Genomic DNA, 18,882 nt, shown 5'->3' with positions numbered 1-18,882 from the left:
CACAAAAACGGGGGGGGCGTGCATTATATCCGCAAAATAAACCAATAAGATTTACTTTTTTCATTTCAATTTTCATATCATTGTGTGCAGAAATGTTCAGACTACTTTCCAAGTGAAAAAAGCTTTCAAAAAGACCAAACATAAGCACTGCAAATGAAGAGTTTTCGGTCCGGGTCAGGGTGACCCGGGAACATAAGATTTGTAACTTTTTTTGCCCAGCAAAAACTAAGCCCCCCACCCCCCAAAAAAAATTCTCATAGAGAGAACCCCTGAAATGATGAACCAGCATGAAATTTCAAGTTTCAGATATGCAGGGAAAATTTTTTACAGGGACTCAAACTTGGCTTCGGGTCACATACGACCCGAACAGAACAGCAGTAAGTACGGATTAAAATTAAGTATGACAATTTTATTTATCTAAATATTTGTATTACTTTTATCGTAAGAAAATGGTTCAGTGTCAAAAGTCCTCTAAAATAATGGAATGAAATTCTTTAAATCAGGTAACCTAACCCAGATCTCTTGAATTTCACCCATGAGAATAATAATTTTTTTTTACAAAAAAATTTTTCACAACTGTGTGAAGCTGGAAGGTTGAATTTGTCAGAAATGCTAGTTTTTTATGCATATAAAATTTGATTCATTTACTACCTTATTATCAACAAAAGTTCTGAAAGACAAATCCAAACAAATGCTATAATAAAGTTTAAAAGATATTTAATAGTTTACTCTGAACAGGGAAAAAGTGGACATTGAAACCTACTTCCTTACAAGCCAGTGTGGTTAAGGTAGTAGAGTACAAAGAGGGATGAAGGAAATGACCAGGCTGAGTCCGAGGGAAGAGTCAAATGCATCATCAATCTTGAGTCCTTTCCTCCCCACAAGAGATCTGAGTCCAGCCCACCTTGAATTCCTATCTACCACCAATCTGCTTTTACTGTTAGTAGTTCAGATTCTTATAGAGAGCATCAGCCACACAATCAACCTGTGTTCATCTGAACTGCCTGGCTCCTGATTTCCTGTGCTGGATGATGCAGGTTCTAGTCCTCCCTTACGCTTAGAAACTGGCTGGGTGACCTTGGTCCAATCCTTTCCTTTTGGCCCAAGTCAGTGTCAGGCTCTGCAACCAGACGGTTCATAAACAAGAGCACCTATCTTATCGGGTAATGATAGCTTTGTTGGGAAAAAACCTAGGTGACACTGCAGAAAACAGCAGACCCTACAAGTATGGGGAAGAAATTGTAAAAAAAATAAAACAATGAGTCCGAACAGAGATGGAATGGGACTTTTTGTCTCCGACTTTTCATTCTCCTTGGGTATTTCTCCTCGGGCGATTATCCCCCCACCCCGTGACTTACCTCCTCAGGTGACACGCCTCCACCCACCGGACCAGACTATCTCAGGGACCGCCTTCTGCTGCACGAATCCCAGCGGCCAGTTAGGTCTTCTCCAAGTCCCGTCAACTAAACAATGTTGCTTGGCGGGACCCAGGAGAAGAGCCTTCTCTGTGGCGGCCCCGGCCCTCTGGAACCAACTCCCCCCCCCAGAGATTAGAATTGCTCCCACCCTCCTTGCCTTTTGTAAGCTGCTTAAAACCCACCTCTGCCGCCAGGCATGGGGGAATTGAGATTCTCTTTCCCCCTAGGCCTTTACAATTCTATGCATGGTATGTCTGTATGTATGTTGGTTTTACAATAGGGGTTTTTAACTGTTTATATTGGATTGTGATATGCTGTTTACTACTGTTGTTAGCCGCCCCGAGTCTACGGAGAGGGGCGGCATACAAATCCAATAAAATCAAAATCAAATCAAATCAAATCATTTGCCGTAGGCCAGTGATGGCGAATCTTTTTTTCCTCGGGTGCCAAAAGAGCATGGGTGTGCACAATCACACATGCGTGAGTGCCCACACCCATAATTCAATGCCTGAGGAGGGCGAAAACAGCTCCCCCCACCCCCTGGAGGTCTTTTGGAGGCTGGAAATGGCCAGTGTCCCAACTTCTGGTGGGCCCAGTAGACGTGTTTCACCCTCCCCAGGGTCCAAAGGCTTCCCTGGAGCTGGGCTAGGGTAAAAATGCCCTCCCTCATCCCTCTGGAGGCTCTCTGGAGGCCAGAAACGTCCTCCTGGAGCCTCTGCGCAAGCCAAAAATCAGCTGCTGGCACACCCATGCATGTTGGACTAAGCTAGGGCAACAACTCGCATTCCAGCAGATATGGCTCCTTGTGACACCTGTGGCACCAGTGCCATACCCTGTTTCCCCGAAAATAAGACATACCCCGAAAGTAAGGCATGTCAGAGGTTTTGCAGAATTTGCTAATATAAGGCACCCCCCGAAAATAAGGCGTAGTCAAGTTTACATACGGTACGGTGGAAAAACATACGGTACCATTCAAAGCTGTTCATAGCGGTACCGTAATAATGTGGCGTCTCCTGCTGGCCCCTTCCATCGCTTTGTACTGTCCAGTACAGCAGACAGTCTGCTGCTGTCTCACCCCCATTACAGTCTCCACTACAGTGCGTAGACTGTAGTTCCTCTGGTGGCCGGAAGCTGCAATAGCGGGAGTATACTGTTGTACCATATAAGTGCCATCGTTTGTGTGTGTGGGTGCCATACTGACAGGTACCGTACCGTAATCAGTGTACAGTACGGTACACTTTCTTTGGGGGGGGTCAGCTTTTCTGCCTGTGAATTTGTCTTATTTGAGAAATGTAAGGCACCCCCTGAAAATAAGACGTAGCACATAAGACAGTGTCTTATTTTCGGGGAAACACGGTAGGTTCGCCATCCCTGCCCTAGGCAATAGGTCACTGGCACCTGCGTCCTATACCCTTGGACACGGCTGTTTCACAGAAAGAGGGTCCGTCCTGAGTGTTCCATTCTCCCCTCCCCAAATAGTCAGCCCCCAACCAATCAGCAAGAAGAGCCCACACTTCCCCCTCCCCCAAGACAAACCCAGCAAAAGGAGAGAGGAAGTGATATCCTAGCGATCTTTTTGCTGAACTGGAGACCAGGCTATTTTGGGAGAGAGGGTCTTGCACTGTCAAGTATTGAATACAGTAGAACAGTGTTCCCCATATTACTCCAGCACTCCGCAGTCTGCATTGGTTGCCGATCAGTTTCCGGTCACAATTCAAAGTGTTGGTTATGACCTATAAAGCCCTTCATGGCACCGGACCAGAATATCTTCGGGACCGCCTCCTGCCGCACGAATCCCAGCGACCGGTTAGGTCCCACAGAGTCGGCCTTCTTCGGGTCCCGTCGACTAAACAATGTCGTCTGGCGGGACCCAGGGGAAGAGCCTTCTCTGTGGGGGGCCCGACCCTCTGGAACCAGCTCCCCCCTGAGATTAGGATTGCCCCCACCCTCTCTGCCTTTCGTAAACTCCTTAAGACCCACCTCTGCCGTCAGGCATGGGGGAACTAAAACACCTCCCCCTTGCCCATGCTGTTTTGTTGATTGATTGACTGTGTGCCTGTTTTTTATATATATTGGGATTGTTTTATGAAATTACTAATTTTAAATTGTAATTAGATTGGTGGGCATTGGATTTGTTATTGTGTACTGTTTTTTATTATTGTTGTGAGCCGCCCCGAGTTTTCGGAGAGGGGCGGCATATAAATCCAATAAATCTAATCTAATCTAATCTTGGCAACTTGAAGCTAGTTGGACTTCAGCTCCCAGAATTCCCCAGCCAGCGAATGCTGGCTGGGGAATTCTGGGAGTTGAAGTCCAGGTAGCTTCAAGTTGCCAAGGTTGGGAAACACTGCAGTAGAAAACATATTGTTTCTTCTTCAACCACAAACTGAGAAAAGGCAGGGGGAAGAAATCTATCAAAACCAGTACCTGTCCCAAACTACCCCATATCTTGGCTTGAATGGAAGGATACATCTGTTTCTCATTTATTGTCATTGTGATAAGCTTATCAAGAATGGCTGTGACTCGCTGGCGCCGAGCATCATCGTTATGTTTGCAGAAGCGGACCAGATTCAATAACCAGGGGGTCATATATTCCAGGCAGAGATGTTTTAGTTCAATACCTGAAATTTAAATAAACAAAGAGAGATGTATTAGAAAAGAGTCTTGAACAAAAGTTTGCCCAATTATCTTTGGGAACAAAGCTTGGAAGTTGGTGATGTTCAGGCCCCCATTTTTTAATTTCTTTCTATTACATTTAAAAACACACATAACATACAAACATATATTACAATCATTATGATTACAAATGAAGATTGGTTAATCAAAGTTAATAGGAATGTTATTTATATATCCATCCAATACATATACTGTATTTATATTTTCTACACTTCAATATGTACACATTTATTTTCTGCTCCTAGTTGATATATTACTACATACCCCTCTTATACATTTGTCTCGTTTTTTAACCCTTTGTAAAGTCTGTTCCATGTTATGTAATATTCAGAATATTCTTTATCTTGTAGCTCCTCAGTTTTTTTGTCCATCTTTGCACATTTGACATTTTTTAAAATATAATTTCTTCATCCTTAGGTGTGTCATTTTGTTTCCATTTTGCTGCATAAGTTATTTCGGTGGTTATGTACTATTAAATAATATATTTCTTTCGAGTAGTTGCCTGTAATAATTCCTAATGGATAAAATTCTGGCTCCCAGTCAGTATATATTTTTACTATTTCCTCTATTATTTTTCTAATTTTGATTCAAAATTTCTTTGCTTTTTCACACGTCCACCACATATGGAAATAAGTACCATGTGTATTATGACATTTCTAGCACAGCGGTGAGATTTTATTTGTCATTTTTGCTAATCTTATGTGTGTTAAATGCCACCTATAAAACATCTTGCACTGATTTTCTCTAAATATTGTGGCTACTGTTAATTTTGAGTTTCTTTTCCGCAATTTTCCCATGTGTCCAATTCAATGTTGTACCCTACATTTTGTGCCCATTTGATCATAGTATCTTTTACAGTTTCCTCTTCCAAATGTTGTGTGATACTGTTTCCCCGAAAATAAAACAGCTTATTTTTGCTCCCAAAGATGTACTAAGTCTTATTTTCAGGGGATGTCTTATTTTTCTTCAATGAAGAAGAATTCACATTTATTGCTGAACAACAAAAATGAACATTTATTATATACTGTACAGTAGTTGTCATCACAAACCAGCATAACCAGACAAACTGTGAATCCTATCAAGAATTTCTTACTACTACCGTGCCATTATTTCCATGTACAGCAATTATACTTTCTTCAAATATATGTTATATATGTCCCGTTTGGGAATGCTGCGAAATGAAACGTCTCCTACGTCTTACTTTCGGGGGATGCCTTATATTAGGCAATTCTATGAAACCTCTCCTGTGTTTTATTTTCGGGGAAACAAGGCACAATGCTGAATAACAAAAAACCTCTAACAACATTGCTTAGGACGGCAAACCTTTTTTGGCTCGGGTGCCAAAAGGCTGTGCACCCATGGAACAGCATGACCATGTGTGCCCACACTCATAATGCAATGCCCTCCCCCGCCCCATGCAGGCGCACAACCCCCCCGAACTGACCCCCCCCTGCGCATACGCAGAGGCATCAATGAAGCCTCTGGACTTCTGGGAGGCCCGTTGGGCCATTTGTTGCTGTCCCCAGGAAGCTTTACTGAAGCCAGGGAAGAGCGAATATGGCCGAAAAGAAGGCCGAAAACCAGTTGACTGCTTGAGTTGACGTAGGGCAATGCCTCATGTGCCCTCAGGTATGGCTCCGCGTGCCACCTGTAGCACCCATGCCATAGGTTTGCCATCCTTGGCTTAGGTATTCTGCAATGAACCGAAATGGGCCTTGGGCTGCAGATCAAAGCAGGGCACCTTCAAACACAATGACGCATATACCAGGCTTCGTGGATAAGACTTGCCAAATATTAGCAGAGCCGATAGCACACTCTTGACTTGATAACCTGTGTTGAATTTCTTCAGCAAGTTTAAGAAGAGAGACGTTTTCATGGTCACAATAATACAAACTGAATGTAAACCACTCAAAACTTGGTAGCAAAATTTTTTGACTTCAGCAACAGAGTGGTCAATGCCTGGAATACATTACCCGACTCTCTAATTTCTTCCCCAGACCCTCAAGTCTTTAACCTTAAATTGTCTACTATTGACCTCACCCCATTCTAAGAGGTCTGTAAGGGGCGTGCATAAGTGCATTAGCAGGCCCACTGTCCCTGTCCTAAAGTCTCTATGTATTCAAAAAATATCATGTACTCGGAACCATTTTTGTACTTATTATCTATTCATACTGATGTACCCTGTTTCCCTGAAAATAAGACAGCATCTTATATTAATTTTTGCTTCCAAAGATGTGCTACATCTTATTTTCAGGGGATGTCTTATTTTTTTTAATGAAGAAGAATTCACATTTATTGCTGGACAAAAAAATGAATATTATATACTGTACAGTAATTGTCATCACAAACCAGCATAACCAGACAACCCATGAATCCCATCAAGAATTTCTTACCACTACCATACCATTCTTAAGCATAAAATGTATCAGGAAAGACTTAATGAACTCAATCTGTATAGTCTGGAGGACAGAAGGAAAAGGGGGGACATGATCGAAACATTTAAATATGTTAAAGGGTTAAATAAGGTTCAGGAGGGAAGTGTTTTTAATAGGAAAGTGAACACAAGAACAAGGGGACACAATCTGAAGTTAGTTGGGGGAAAGATCAAAAGCAACATGAGAAAATATTATTTTACTGAAAGAGTAGTACATCCTTGGAACAAACTTCCAGCAGACGTGGTTGGTAAATCCACAGTAACTGAATTTAAACATGCCTGGGATAAACATATATCCATCCTAAGATAAAATACAGGAAATAGTATAAGGGCAGACTAGATGGACCTTTTTCTGCCGTCAGTCTTCTATGTTTCTATTATTTCCATGTGCAACAGTTATACTTTCTTCAAATATATGTTATATATGTTCTGTTCGGGAATGCTACAAAATGAAACTTCTCCTACGTCTTTTGGGGGATGCCTTATATTAGGGAATTCTACGAAACCACTGTGTCTTACTTTCGGGGGTGACTTATTTTCGGGGAAACAGGGTATATACTTTGCCTGTAATCATATACATGCTTGACTAACCAACTAACTAACTAACTAACTAACCAAAACCTCTAAATCTCCATCTTTTCAGTGAGTCTGAATTGTATTGTAAGCACTGGGAAAGAGTTCTTTTCCCTTTCCACCCACGCTTCCTACTGGAAAAGCAGAAGTAGATGTCAGGTGGGTGGGTTGCAATTTATTTTGAGCTTACAGACTCATGCGTGTTGGGGGGGGGGGAGAGAGAGGGCGGCTTTTTCTACTACAAATTGGACCAGAAGGAAATGAGCAGGTGATTAATTCATTATCTTCGCAATGAAAGCAACACGCATCATGACTTCTCAAATTTCATATCCTGGATGGAGGAATGCAAATATTCAGCAATGTATGTCCTTGGGTGTTGGCCAAGCCTGAATAGGATTCAAAACCTGTACCCCAAGTCTTAAGTTCGGCCCCCACCAAGATGGCATTTCTGAACATCCTTTTGTCCCTTCTTTTATTTCACATCGTATTTTATTTATTTATTTATTGAGAAAATTTATATGGCTGCCCAACTCATGGTGACCATAGGAGACTTGCAGAAATAAAACTCCTGGAATATCAAGCCATGTTTAAGGACCACCTAAATAAGGGATGTAGGAGCAATGGTTTTTAATGATTTTTCCCTAGGCATTTAACAAGCCTATTCAGATTGGAATAGAATAGAATAGAATAGAATAGAATACTTTATTGGCCAAGTGTGATTGGACTAACAAGGAATTTGTCTTTGGTGCAGATGCTCTAAGTGTACATAAAAATAAAAGATACGTTCATCAAGAATCATAAGGTACAACACTTAATGATTGTCATAGAATTCAAACAAGCAACAAGGAAACAATCAATATTAATATAAATCATAAGGATACAAGCAACAAAGTTACAGTCATACAGTTGTAAGTGGGAGGAGATGGGTGATAGGAATGATGAGAAAAACTAATAGTAATGCAGCCTTAGTGAATATTTTGACAGTAGTGAGGGAATTATTTGTTTAGCATGAATGCTGGTGTTTTAGGGGAAAAACTGTTCTGGTGTCTAGTTGTCTTGGTGTGCAGTGCGCTCTATAGTGTCATTTTAAGGGTAGGAGTTGAAACAATTTATGTCCAGGATGCGAGGAACCTGTAATTTTTTTCATGGCCTTCTTTTTGACTCGTGCAGTATACAGGTCCTCAATGGAAGGCAGGTTGGCAGCAATTATTTTTTCTGCAGTTCTGATTGTCCTCTGTGTCGGTCTTGTTGGGTTGCAGTAGTTAGGTGAGAAATGAAACCACTCTGGAGACCTATCAATTTGCTCAGACTGAAGAAACTACTAGGATAAACCCAAAGGTGTTTTTTTCAGGAGGCATCTGGACTTCCTTGGTTTTTCTTTTGAAGACTTTTTGCTTTTCCTCCAAGAAGTTTCTTCAACTCTGGCAGAATAGCGGGGAATGGAAGGATATTCCACTATCCTTGCCAGAGCTGAAGAAGTGTCTTGGATGAGCAGCGAAATGTCTTCAAAAGAGAAAAAGCAAGGAAGCCCAGTTGCCTCCCGAAAAAGCCACATTTGGGGACAACCATGACTTGGATGATTGAGAATCTCTACAGACTACTAGGATAGTGTAGCATAGACTAAGATAGACCTCACCTACAAAAAGATATTGACAAAATTGAACGGGTCCAAAGACGGGCTACAAGAATGGTGGAAGGTCTTAAGCACAAAACGTATCAGGAAAGACTGAATGAACTCAATCTGTATAGTCTGGAGGACAGAAGGAAAAGGGGGGACATGATCGAAACTTTTAAATATGTTAAAGGGTTAAATAAGGTCCAGGAGGGAAGTGTTTTTAATAGGAAAGTGAACACAAGAACAAGGGGACACAATCTGAGGTTAGTTGGGGGAAAGATCAAAAGCAACATGAGAAAATATTATTTTACTGAAAGAGTAGTAGATCCTTGGAACAAACTTCCAGCAGACGTGGTAGATAAATCCACAGTAACTGAATGTAAACATGCCTGGGATAAACATATATCCATCCTAAGATAAAATACAGAAAATAGTATAAGGGCAGACTAGATGGACCATGAGGTCTTTTTCTGCCGTCAGACTTCTATGTTTCTATGTTTCTAAAGTTTCAAAGAAAAGGAAAGAAGTTGCCATGATTCAACTTCCCGATGCTATTCAAGGAACAGATTGTTAAGAAGCTGTAAGTTGCAGAAAACGTTCTTCCTGCTTCGTCTGAGTCATGTGACCCTTTTGCCATCCTGACTAGAGAATTCTGGGAATTGAAGTCCACACACATCCTCAAGTGGCCAAGGCTGAGAAACACTGCACTACGCATTTCAATAATTCTGTCTATCCATAGATTTTTTTAAAAAATGGGAGCAGATGTTATATTTCCATATGTACTGTAAAAGAGATGGGGCTCATGTTGTTTTTAATGACTCGCCAGATTTGTAGAAATGTATTTTGCTCTATCTCTTCAGGGTGTTTTAAAGAAAAATTCTCATATTTCAATGTAAATCTGCCTTTATTAATTGCTGCACTCATGGATTCACTAAAACCCTTGATTTCATTAAGCATCTGCCTATATACACACTTCTCCCAAATCACTGATAGTACATTTTTCATGTAAAAGCAGGGGTCCCCAAACTTGGCAACTTTAAAACTTGCGGACTTCAATAATGCAATAAAAATGAAGGCATTACATCAGAGGTCTTCAAACCTGGCAACTTTAAAACTTGTGGACTTCAACTCTCAGAAATCCCCAGCCAGCATAGCTGGCTGGAGAATTCTGGGAGTTGAAGTCCACAAGTCTTAAAGTTGCCATGTTTGAAGACCTCTGATGTAATGCCTTCATTTTGCTGGCTGGAGAATTCTGGGAGTTGAAGTCCACAAGTCTTAAAGTTGCCACGTTTCAAGACCTCTGATGTAATGCCTTCATTTTGCTGGCAGGAGAATTCTGGGAGTTGAAGTCCACAAGTCTTAAAGTTGTCAAGTTTGAAGACCTCTGATGTAATGCCTTCATTTTGCTGGCAGGAGAATTCTGGGAGTTGAAGTCCACAAGTCTTAAAGTTGCCACGTTTGAAGACCTCTGATGTAATGCCTTCATTTTGCTGGCTGGAGAATTCTGGGAGTTGAAGTCCACAAGTCTTAAAGTTGCCACGTTTGAAGACCTCTGATGTAATGCCTTCATTTTGCTGGCTGGAGAATTCTGGGAGTTGAAGTCCACAAGTCTTAAAGTTGCCATGTTTGAAGACCTCTGATGTAATGCCTTCATTTTGCTGGCTGGAGAATTCTGGGAGTTGAAGTCCACAAGTCTTAAAGTTGCCACGTTTCAAGACCTCTGATGTAATGCCTTCATTTTGCTGGCAGGAGAATTCTGGGAGTTGAAGTCCACAAGTCTTAAAGTTGCCACGTTTGAAGACCTCTGATGTAATGCCTTCATTTTGCTGGCAGGAGAATTCTGGGAGTTGAAGTCCACAAGTCTTAAAGTTGCCATGTTTGAAGACCTCTGATGTAATGCCTTCATTTTGCTGGCAGGAGAATTCTGGGAGTTGAAGTCCACAAGTCTTAAAGTTGTCAAGTTTGAAGACCTCTGATGTAATGCCTTCATTTTGCTGGCAGGAGAATTCTGGGAGTTGAAGTCCACAAGTCTTAAAGTTGCCACGTTTGAAGACCTCTGATGTAATGCCTTCATTTTGCTGGCTGGAGAATTCTGGGAGTTGAAGTCCACAAGTCTTAAAGTTGCCACGTTTGAAGACCTCTGATGTAATGCCTTCATTTTGCTGGCTGGAGAATTCTGGGAGTTGAAGTCCACAAGTCTTAAAGTTGCCACGTTTGAAGACCTCTGATGTAATGCCTTCATTTTGCTGGCAGGAGAATTCTGGGAGTTGAAGTCCACAAGTCTTAAAGTTGCCATGTTTGAAGACCTCTGATGTAATGCCTTCATTTTGCTGGCTGGAGAATTCTGGGAGTTGAAGTCCACAAGTCTTAAAGTTGCCATGTTTGAAGACCTCTGATGTAATGCCTTCATTTTGCTGGCAGGAGAATTCTGGGAGTTGAAGTCCACAAGTCTTAAAGTTGCCATGTTTGAAGACCTCTGATGTAATGCCTTCATTTTGCTGGCTGGAGAATTCTGGGAGTTGAAGTCCACAAGTCTTAAAGTTGCCATGTTTGAAGACCTCTGATGTAATGCCTTCATTTTGCTGGCAGGAGAATTCTGGGAGTTGAAGTCCACAAGTCTTAAAGTTGCCATGTTTGAAGACCTCTGATGTAATGCCTTCATTTTGCTGGCAGGAGAATTCTGGGAGTTGAAGTCCACAAGTCTTAAAGTTGCCATGTTTGAAGACCTCTGATGTAATGCCTTCATTTTGCTGGCAGGAGAATTCTGGGAGTTGAAGTCCACAAGTCTTAAAGTTGCCATGTTTGAAGACCTCTGATGTAATGCCTTCATTTTGCTGGCTGGAGAATTCTGGGAGTTGAAGTCCACAAGTCTTAAAGTTGCCATGTTTGAAGACCTCTGATGTAATGCCTTCATTTTGCTGGCAGGAGAATTCTGGGAGTTGAAGTCCACAAGTCTTAAAGTGGCCATGTTTGAAGACCTCTGATGTAATGCCTTCATTTTGCTGGCTGGAGAATTCTGGGAGTTGAAGTCCACAAGTCTTAAAGTTGCCACATTTGAAGACCTCTGATGTAATGCCTTCATTTTTATTGCATTACTGTCACAATGGCCAGTGCCACACCCTCTCCCATTTAGTAGCAGCCACCCCTTGCTCCCCGCCATACTTTTGATGTCACAGCTACACTGGCCCGCTTGAGAACTGCCTGGGACTTTTGATTATCCCTTGGCTTCCCCATCAACTTTGTTTGCTGGCGGCTCTCAGGAAGTTTCCAGGAGGTCCTTACTTAATGACTCATGATCCTCGCTCAATGAAAACAATGGATATTGAATCAGGATTGCAAATTGCTAAGCAATGTGATAGAAACATAGAAGATTGACGGCAGAAAAAGACCTCCTGGTCCATCTAGTCTGCCCTTATACTGTCTTTTTGTAGGTGAGGTCTCCAGAACTGAACACAGTATTCCAAGTGTGGTCTCCCCAGTGCTCCATACAGCGGGATCACAATCTCCATAAGCAACTGCAATTATTCACTTAACAACTGTGGCAAGGAAGGTCGTAAAATGGGGAAAAACCCGTTTAAACAACGTCTCACTTAGCAACATAATTTTTGGGCTCAATTGTGGTTATAAATTGAGGTCTACCTTGACAGTGGTGCTGCGGATGATTTAACACAGATGTATGGGCTTCAAATCCCAGAATTCCCCAGCCAGCCTTGAATTCTGGGAGTTGAAATCCGCACATCTTAAAGCTGCCAAGGTTGAGAAACACTGATATGATGGTCAATTCTTGATGAGTTGCTGAAATAGATTTTAAATGAATTTCTATACTATCAGGATGACTCCAAAACCCGTCAGAACCTGCTGGAGAAAATTGCTTTGGGGTAGAAATTCTGGCTCCAATTATCGTTGTTTAGTGAGGATTCCCTGTATTATTAACTATTATTTAATACAGCCACCCCGCCTCCATTTATCCCCAGTATCTGCGCTGCTGACTTCCTCATTGGAGAGATCAAGCGATACTAGTTATTTTATAGTTGTGTATAGTTACACTTATACAAACAGGAAAAGCGAAGTAACATTACTTACTAGACTTGCTAAATCCAGAAATGCATTCTTCCAGAAACTCTAAGGTAAGGTGGGGTTCATTAGCTGCCAGAGTCTTACTAATGGAGACAATGAAAAGGGTGTTGTTTGCAGGGATACAAAGACCTGATGTTTCCAGTAATTGGCCTTCAATCTTTAAATTAAAAGTACAAGTTAAGGCACAGAGAAGATTATAGGCCGCAGACCTGCAACAAAAAACAAGGAATGCATTAAAAAAAAAAGTTTCCTCGGTGAGGTGCAGAAAGTCTATGTTCAGAAGCAGATTTCATTCATTCAATTTATTCATTCATTCATTCGTTCGTTCAATTTCTTTAAAAAAAAATCTTTATTGAATATACATTAAAAAAGACATAGAAAAATATAACAAAAAAGAAATCAAAGCAAAACACAAAAACAATGACAAAACAAACAGTAAAGAAAATGCAAATTCCATAGTGCGATGTAAATGGTGAACATCATAAAAAGGATAATAAGGCAACAATTTAAAGCGTTTTCACTACCTAGAGTTTGTTCATAGTAACTTATCAATATTTATTTTATTTATTTATTTATTATTTGGATTTGTATGCCGCCCCTCTCCGAAAACTCGGGGCGGCATACAAATCCAAATAATAAATAAATAAATATATAGTCAATATATAAGTAAATATATGAAATATAAATACATTATTATTTGTGTTTTCATATCTCCGGGAACGCCTTCTGCCGCACGAATCCCAGTGACCGATTAGGTCTCATAGAGTTGGCCTTCTCCGGGTCCCGTTGACGAAACAATGTCGTCTGGCGGGGCCCAGAGGAAGAGCCTTCTCTGTGGTGGCCCCGACCCTCTGGAACCAACTCCCTCTGGAGATCAGAACTGCCCCCATCCTCCTTGCCTTTTGCAAACTCCTAAAAACCCACCTCTGCCGTCAGGCATGGGGAAATTGATTCCCCCGGGCCGTTTCATTTTATGTATGGTTTGTTTGGGATGCATGACTGTTTTTTATAATAAGGGTTTTAAACTGTATTTTTAACCATTAGATTTGTACTATGTATTGTTGTTGTAAGCCGCTCCGAGTCTCCGGAGTGGGGCGGCATGCAAATCTAATAAATAAATAAATAAATAAAAAGTATGATTTACCTTTTTTTTTACATTCTCTGTGAGCAAATCCTATGTAATCAGTAGTCAAGCTAATCTCCCTAAGTTTATAATCAATTTTTATAGCTGTCCATAAATCTAACAGGTGAGATTACTGGTACAGTACTTTTCAATTTACAACAGTTCATTTAGTGACCATTCAAAATTTCACCAGCAAAAAAGGGGACTTATAACTAATTTTCATGCTTACGACCATTGCAGCGTCGCCGGGGTCACGTGATTCATAATTCAGGCGCTTGGCAACTAACTTGTATTTATGAATGTTGCAGCATCATCACCTTTTGTGACCTTCACTTAACCAGATCACTTTAACAGCCGGTGTTGCTAGCTTAACAACCGCAGTGAATTCACCTAACCACCGTGGCAAGAAAAGTCGCAACATGGAGCAAAACTCACCTAACTTTAATATCTACATGAAACCGCTGGGTGAGATCATCCAAGGGCATGGGGTGAGGTATCATCAATATACCGGTGATACCCAGTTATACATCTCCACCCCATGTCCAGCCAACGAAGCAGTGGAAGTGATGTGCCGGTGCCTGGAGGATGTTGGGGCCTGGATGAGTGTCAACAAACTCAAACTCAACTCACGACAAGACGGAGTGGCTGTGGGTCTTGCCTCCCAAGGACAATTCCATCTGTCCGTCCATTACCCTGGGGGGAGAATCACTGGCCCCCCTCAGAGAAGGTTCGCAACTTGGGCGTCCTCCTTGATCCACAGCTCACATTAGAGAAACATCTTTCAGCTGTGGGGAGGGGGGCGTTCGCCCAGGTTCGCCTTGTGCACCAGTTGCGGCCCTATTTGGACTGGGACTCACTGCTCACAGTCACTCACACCCTCACCACCTCGAGGTTCAACTACTGTAACGCTCTCTACATGGGGTACCTTTGAAAAGTGTTCGGAAACTTCAGATTGTGCAGAATGCAGTTGCGAGAGCAGTCATGGGCTTCCCCAAATATGCCCATGTTACACCAACACTCCGCAGCCTGCATTGGTTGCTGATCAGTTTCCGGTCACAATTCAAAGTGTTGGTTATGACCTATAAAGCCCTTCATGGCACCGGACCAGATTATCTCAGGGACTGCCTTCTGCTGCACGAATCCCAGCGACCAGTTAGGTCCCACAGAGTGGGTCTTCTCCGGGTCCCGTCAACTAAACAATGCCGCTTAGTGGGACCCAGGGGAAGAGCCTTCTCTGTGGCAGCCCCGGCCCGCTGGAACCAACTCCCCCCAGAAATTAGAATTGCCCCCACCCTCGTTGCTTTTCGTAAGCTACTTAAAACCCACCTCTGCCGTCAGGCATGGGGGAATTGAGATACTCTTTCCCCCTAGGCCTTTACAATTTTATGCATGGTATGTCTGTATGTATGTTTGGTTTTTATATTAATGGGTTTTTAATCGTTTTTAGTATTGGATTATTATTGTACACTGTCTTATTGTTGCTGTTAGCCGCCCCGAGTCTCCGGAGAGGGGCGGCATACAAATCCAATAAATAAATAAAATAAATAAATAAGTCTCTTTTGAAGGGTGACAACAAACCTACCTGCTTTTTATTCCCCGCAAGTATTTGTATACAGTACAATAAAGATTTTTTAAAAAACGTGCTAATCAATTGATCAGAACCAGCTTTTCCGTTCATCACAACGCTTCCAAACCGGGTAATCTGACTTTGAGCCCTAAAAATCAGGGAATTGGATACATGTCCTCTCCTCCTGCCCTCCCAACATACACCTTACAGAAACAATTTTTGGTGAAAGGCAAACAAATTGGGCACAGGTAGTCCTTGATTTGCAACAGTTTGTTCTGTGACCGTTTGAATGTTACAAAGGCACTGAAAAAAGAGACTTGGGATCGTTTTTTCGCACTTATGACTGTTGGAGCATCCCCATGGTCACGTGATTTACATTCAGACGCTGGGAAACCGACTCATATTTATGACGGTTGCAGGGTCCCGGGGTCATGTGATTCCCTTTTGCGACCTTCTGATGAGCAAAGGGAATGGGAAAGCCAGATTTGCTTAACAAATGTGGCCTGAAAAATTGTAAAATGGGGCAAAATTAAATTTCTCACTTAGCAACATAAATTTTGGGCTCCAACTGTGTCCTTTAGTTGAGGACTGCCTATAAGAGGGAGAAAAGGGTAGGCGGAAAGAATCAGCCTCGGTATCGAGTTAAAGAAAAACGAGAATTTGGAAGTGGAAGAAATTCTGGCTGTGCAGAACACCAAACCTGTGGTCTACATACAGGCAGTTCTTGACTTACAACCATTCATTTAATGACCGTTCATTAAGTTACAAGGGCACTGAAGAAACTTATGGACTTATGACCAGTTCTCACACATAACCATTGCAGCACTCCCAGAGTCACATGATCAAACTTTGAGGGCTTCGTACCAAGTGTACAGGGTACCTCTACCTAAGAACGCCTCTACTTACGAACTTTTCTAGATAAGAACCAGGTGTTCAAGATTTTTTTGCCTCTTTCTCAAGAACCATTTTCCACTTACAAAGCCGTCCCTCCAAAACTGTAACAGGAAAAGGCAGGGAGAAGCCTCCGGGGGGCTTCTCTAGGAATCTCCCGGGAGGAAACAGGACCAAAAAAAATGGGGAGAAGCCTCTGTGGGGCCTCTCTAGGAATCTCCTGGGAGGAAACAGGGCCAGAAAAGGCAGGGAAAAGCCTCTGTGGTCCTCTCTAGGAATCTCCTGGGAGGAAACAGGGCCAGAAAAGGTGGGGATAAGTCTCCATGGGGCCTCTCTAGGAATCTCCTAGAAGGAAAAAGGGCTGGAAAAGGCAGGGAGAAGCTTCTATGGGGCTTCTCTAAGAATCTCCTGGGAGGAAACAGGGCCAAAAAAGGTGGGGATAAGTCTCCATGAGGCCTCTCTAGGAATCTTCTGGGAGGAAACAGAGCCAGAAAAGGCGGGGAGAAGCCTCCGTGGGGCCTCTCTAGAAATCTCCTAGAAGGAAACATGGCTGAAAAAGGCAGGGAGAAGCCTCTATGGGGCCTCTCTAAGAATCTCCTGGGAGGAAACAGGGCCTCCACCCTCCCTGTGGTTTCCCCAATTGCACACATTATTTGCTTTTACATCGATTCCTATAGGGAAAATTTGCTTCTTCTTACAAACTGTTCTACTTGAGAACCTGGTCACGGAATGAATTAAGTTCGTAAGTAGAGGTACCACTGTATATTAAAAGATGGTGAGGTCCCATGGTTTGGGGATTGTTACTTTTAACCTTCCTATTGTTACTTTTAAGCTTCTGATAAGCAAAGTCAATGGGAGAAGTAAGATTGGCCTTACATATATGATTCACTTAATGGCTGTAGCGATTCGCTTAACAACCGTGGCAAAAAGGTCACAAAACGGGGCACGACCCACCTATCAACTGTCTTGCTTAAGTAATGGGAATTTTGGGCTCAACTGTGGTCGTAAGTCGAGGACTACCCGCAGCTGGACTCATTCAAAACGAGGCCTCCAAAATCCCTCCACCAATGCAAGCGAGACGTACCGTAGACTTGGGTCTGAGCTCCCTAGGTTGAGCAGGGCGATGTTCAGCAGGGTTCCTGGCACATCCTTGGGACGGATTTTCGTATGTTGCGGTATGGAGTCGGGCTGGGATAATTCCCATCGTGTCCGTATATGAATGATGGACTGTACAATAGCTTCGCACTCCTGGTGCATGAAAGTCAGAGGGGTGCCTTGGTTGGCAATGGTTAAGGTGAACTGGTTTTCATCAACAAGGCAGATCTCCTCTATTTCAGAAGCGTAGTAGATGTCGTTCAGGAACACGGTCTGGCCCAGGACTCGGGTGCGCTCAGCTGAAGTCACCTGGACAGCTGTGGAGCCAACCTGTGGAAGGCATTTATTTACTTATTTATTATTACTAAATACTAAATATGCCCATGTCACACCAACACTCCGCAGACTGCATTGGTTGCCGATCAGTTTCCGGTCACAATTCAAAGTGTTGGTTATGACCTATAAAGCCCTTCATGGCACTGGACCAGAATATCTCCGGGACTGCCTTCTGCCGCATGAATCCCAGTGACCAGTTAGGTCCCACAGAGTTGGCCTTCTCCGGGTCCCATCAACTAAACAATGTCGTTTGGCGGGACCCAGGGGAAGAACCTTCTCTGTGGCGGCCCCGACCCTTTGGAACCAACTCCCCCCAGATATCAGAGTTGCCCACACCCTCCTAGCCTTTCGTAAGCTCCTTAAAACCTACCTCTGTCGTCAGGCATGGGGGAATTGATACTTTCCCTCCCCCTAGGCTTATAAAATTTATGCATGGTATGCTAGTATGTATGATTGGTTTCTAAATTGGGGTTTTAAATTAACTTAAATATTAGATTTGTTTACATTGTATTATTATTGCTGGGAGCCGCCCCGAGTCTGCAGAGAGGGGCGGCATACAAATCTGATTAATAAATAAATAATTGCATTTGTATGCCGCCCTTCTCCGAGGACTCGCGGCGGCTCACGACATATATAAAAACATAGTAGCACATCTAATCCAATTAATATAATTTTAAACAACCCTAAAAATCCTAAAATAATTTAAAACATTCATTAAGCATTGAGTTTGGGTGGGAGGAAACAGAGAAACATAGAAGACTGACGGCAGAAAAAGACCTCATGGTCCATCTAGTCTGCCCTTATACTATTTTCCTGTATTTTATCTTACAATGGATCTATGTTTATCCCAGGCATGTTTAAATTCAGTTACTGTGGATTTACCAACCACGTCTGCTGGAAGTTTGTTCCAAGGATCTACTACTCTTTCAGTAAAATAATATTTTCTCATGTTGCTTTTGATCTTTCCCCCAACTAACTTCAGATTGTGTCCCCTTGTTCTTGTGTTCACTTTCCTATTAAAAATAGAATAGAATAGAATAGAATAGAATTTTTATTGGCCAAGTGTGATTGGACATA

General features: G+C 42.4%; 1 protein-coding gene across 6 annotated transcripts in view; it reads right to left on the bottom strand.

Annotated features, from left to right (window-relative positions):
• The window catches only part of NF1 (neurofibromin 1), a 416,066-nt gene that overhangs the window by 108,705 nt on the left and 288,479 nt on the right, over positions 1-18,882 (bottom strand). For 5 of the 6 annotated variants that reach the window (XM_070735304.1, XM_070735307.1, XM_070735308.1 and 2 more), the window contains 3 exons: positions 17,459-17,799; positions 12,800-13,002; positions 3,846-4,039 (listed from right to left, as the gene is read on the bottom strand). In XM_070735304.1, coding sequence (XP_070591405.1) covers positions 3,846-4,039; positions 12,800-13,002; positions 17,459-17,799 — 738 coding nt within the window. The remainder of the gene's footprint in view (positions 1-3,845; positions 4,040-12,799; positions 13,003-17,458; positions 17,800-18,882) is intronic. The other variant, XM_070735306.1, reaches the window with a different exon arrangement.

This window comes from Erythrolamprus reginae, chromosome 1, assembly GCF_031021105.1.
Source record: "Erythrolamprus reginae isolate rEryReg1 chromosome 1, rEryReg1.hap1, whole genome shotgun sequence".
NCBI classification, from domain to species: Eukaryota; Metazoa; Chordata; class Lepidosauria; order Squamata; family Dipsadidae; genus Erythrolamprus; species Erythrolamprus reginae.
This window is presented reverse-complemented; position numbering and strand designations above follow the sequence as displayed.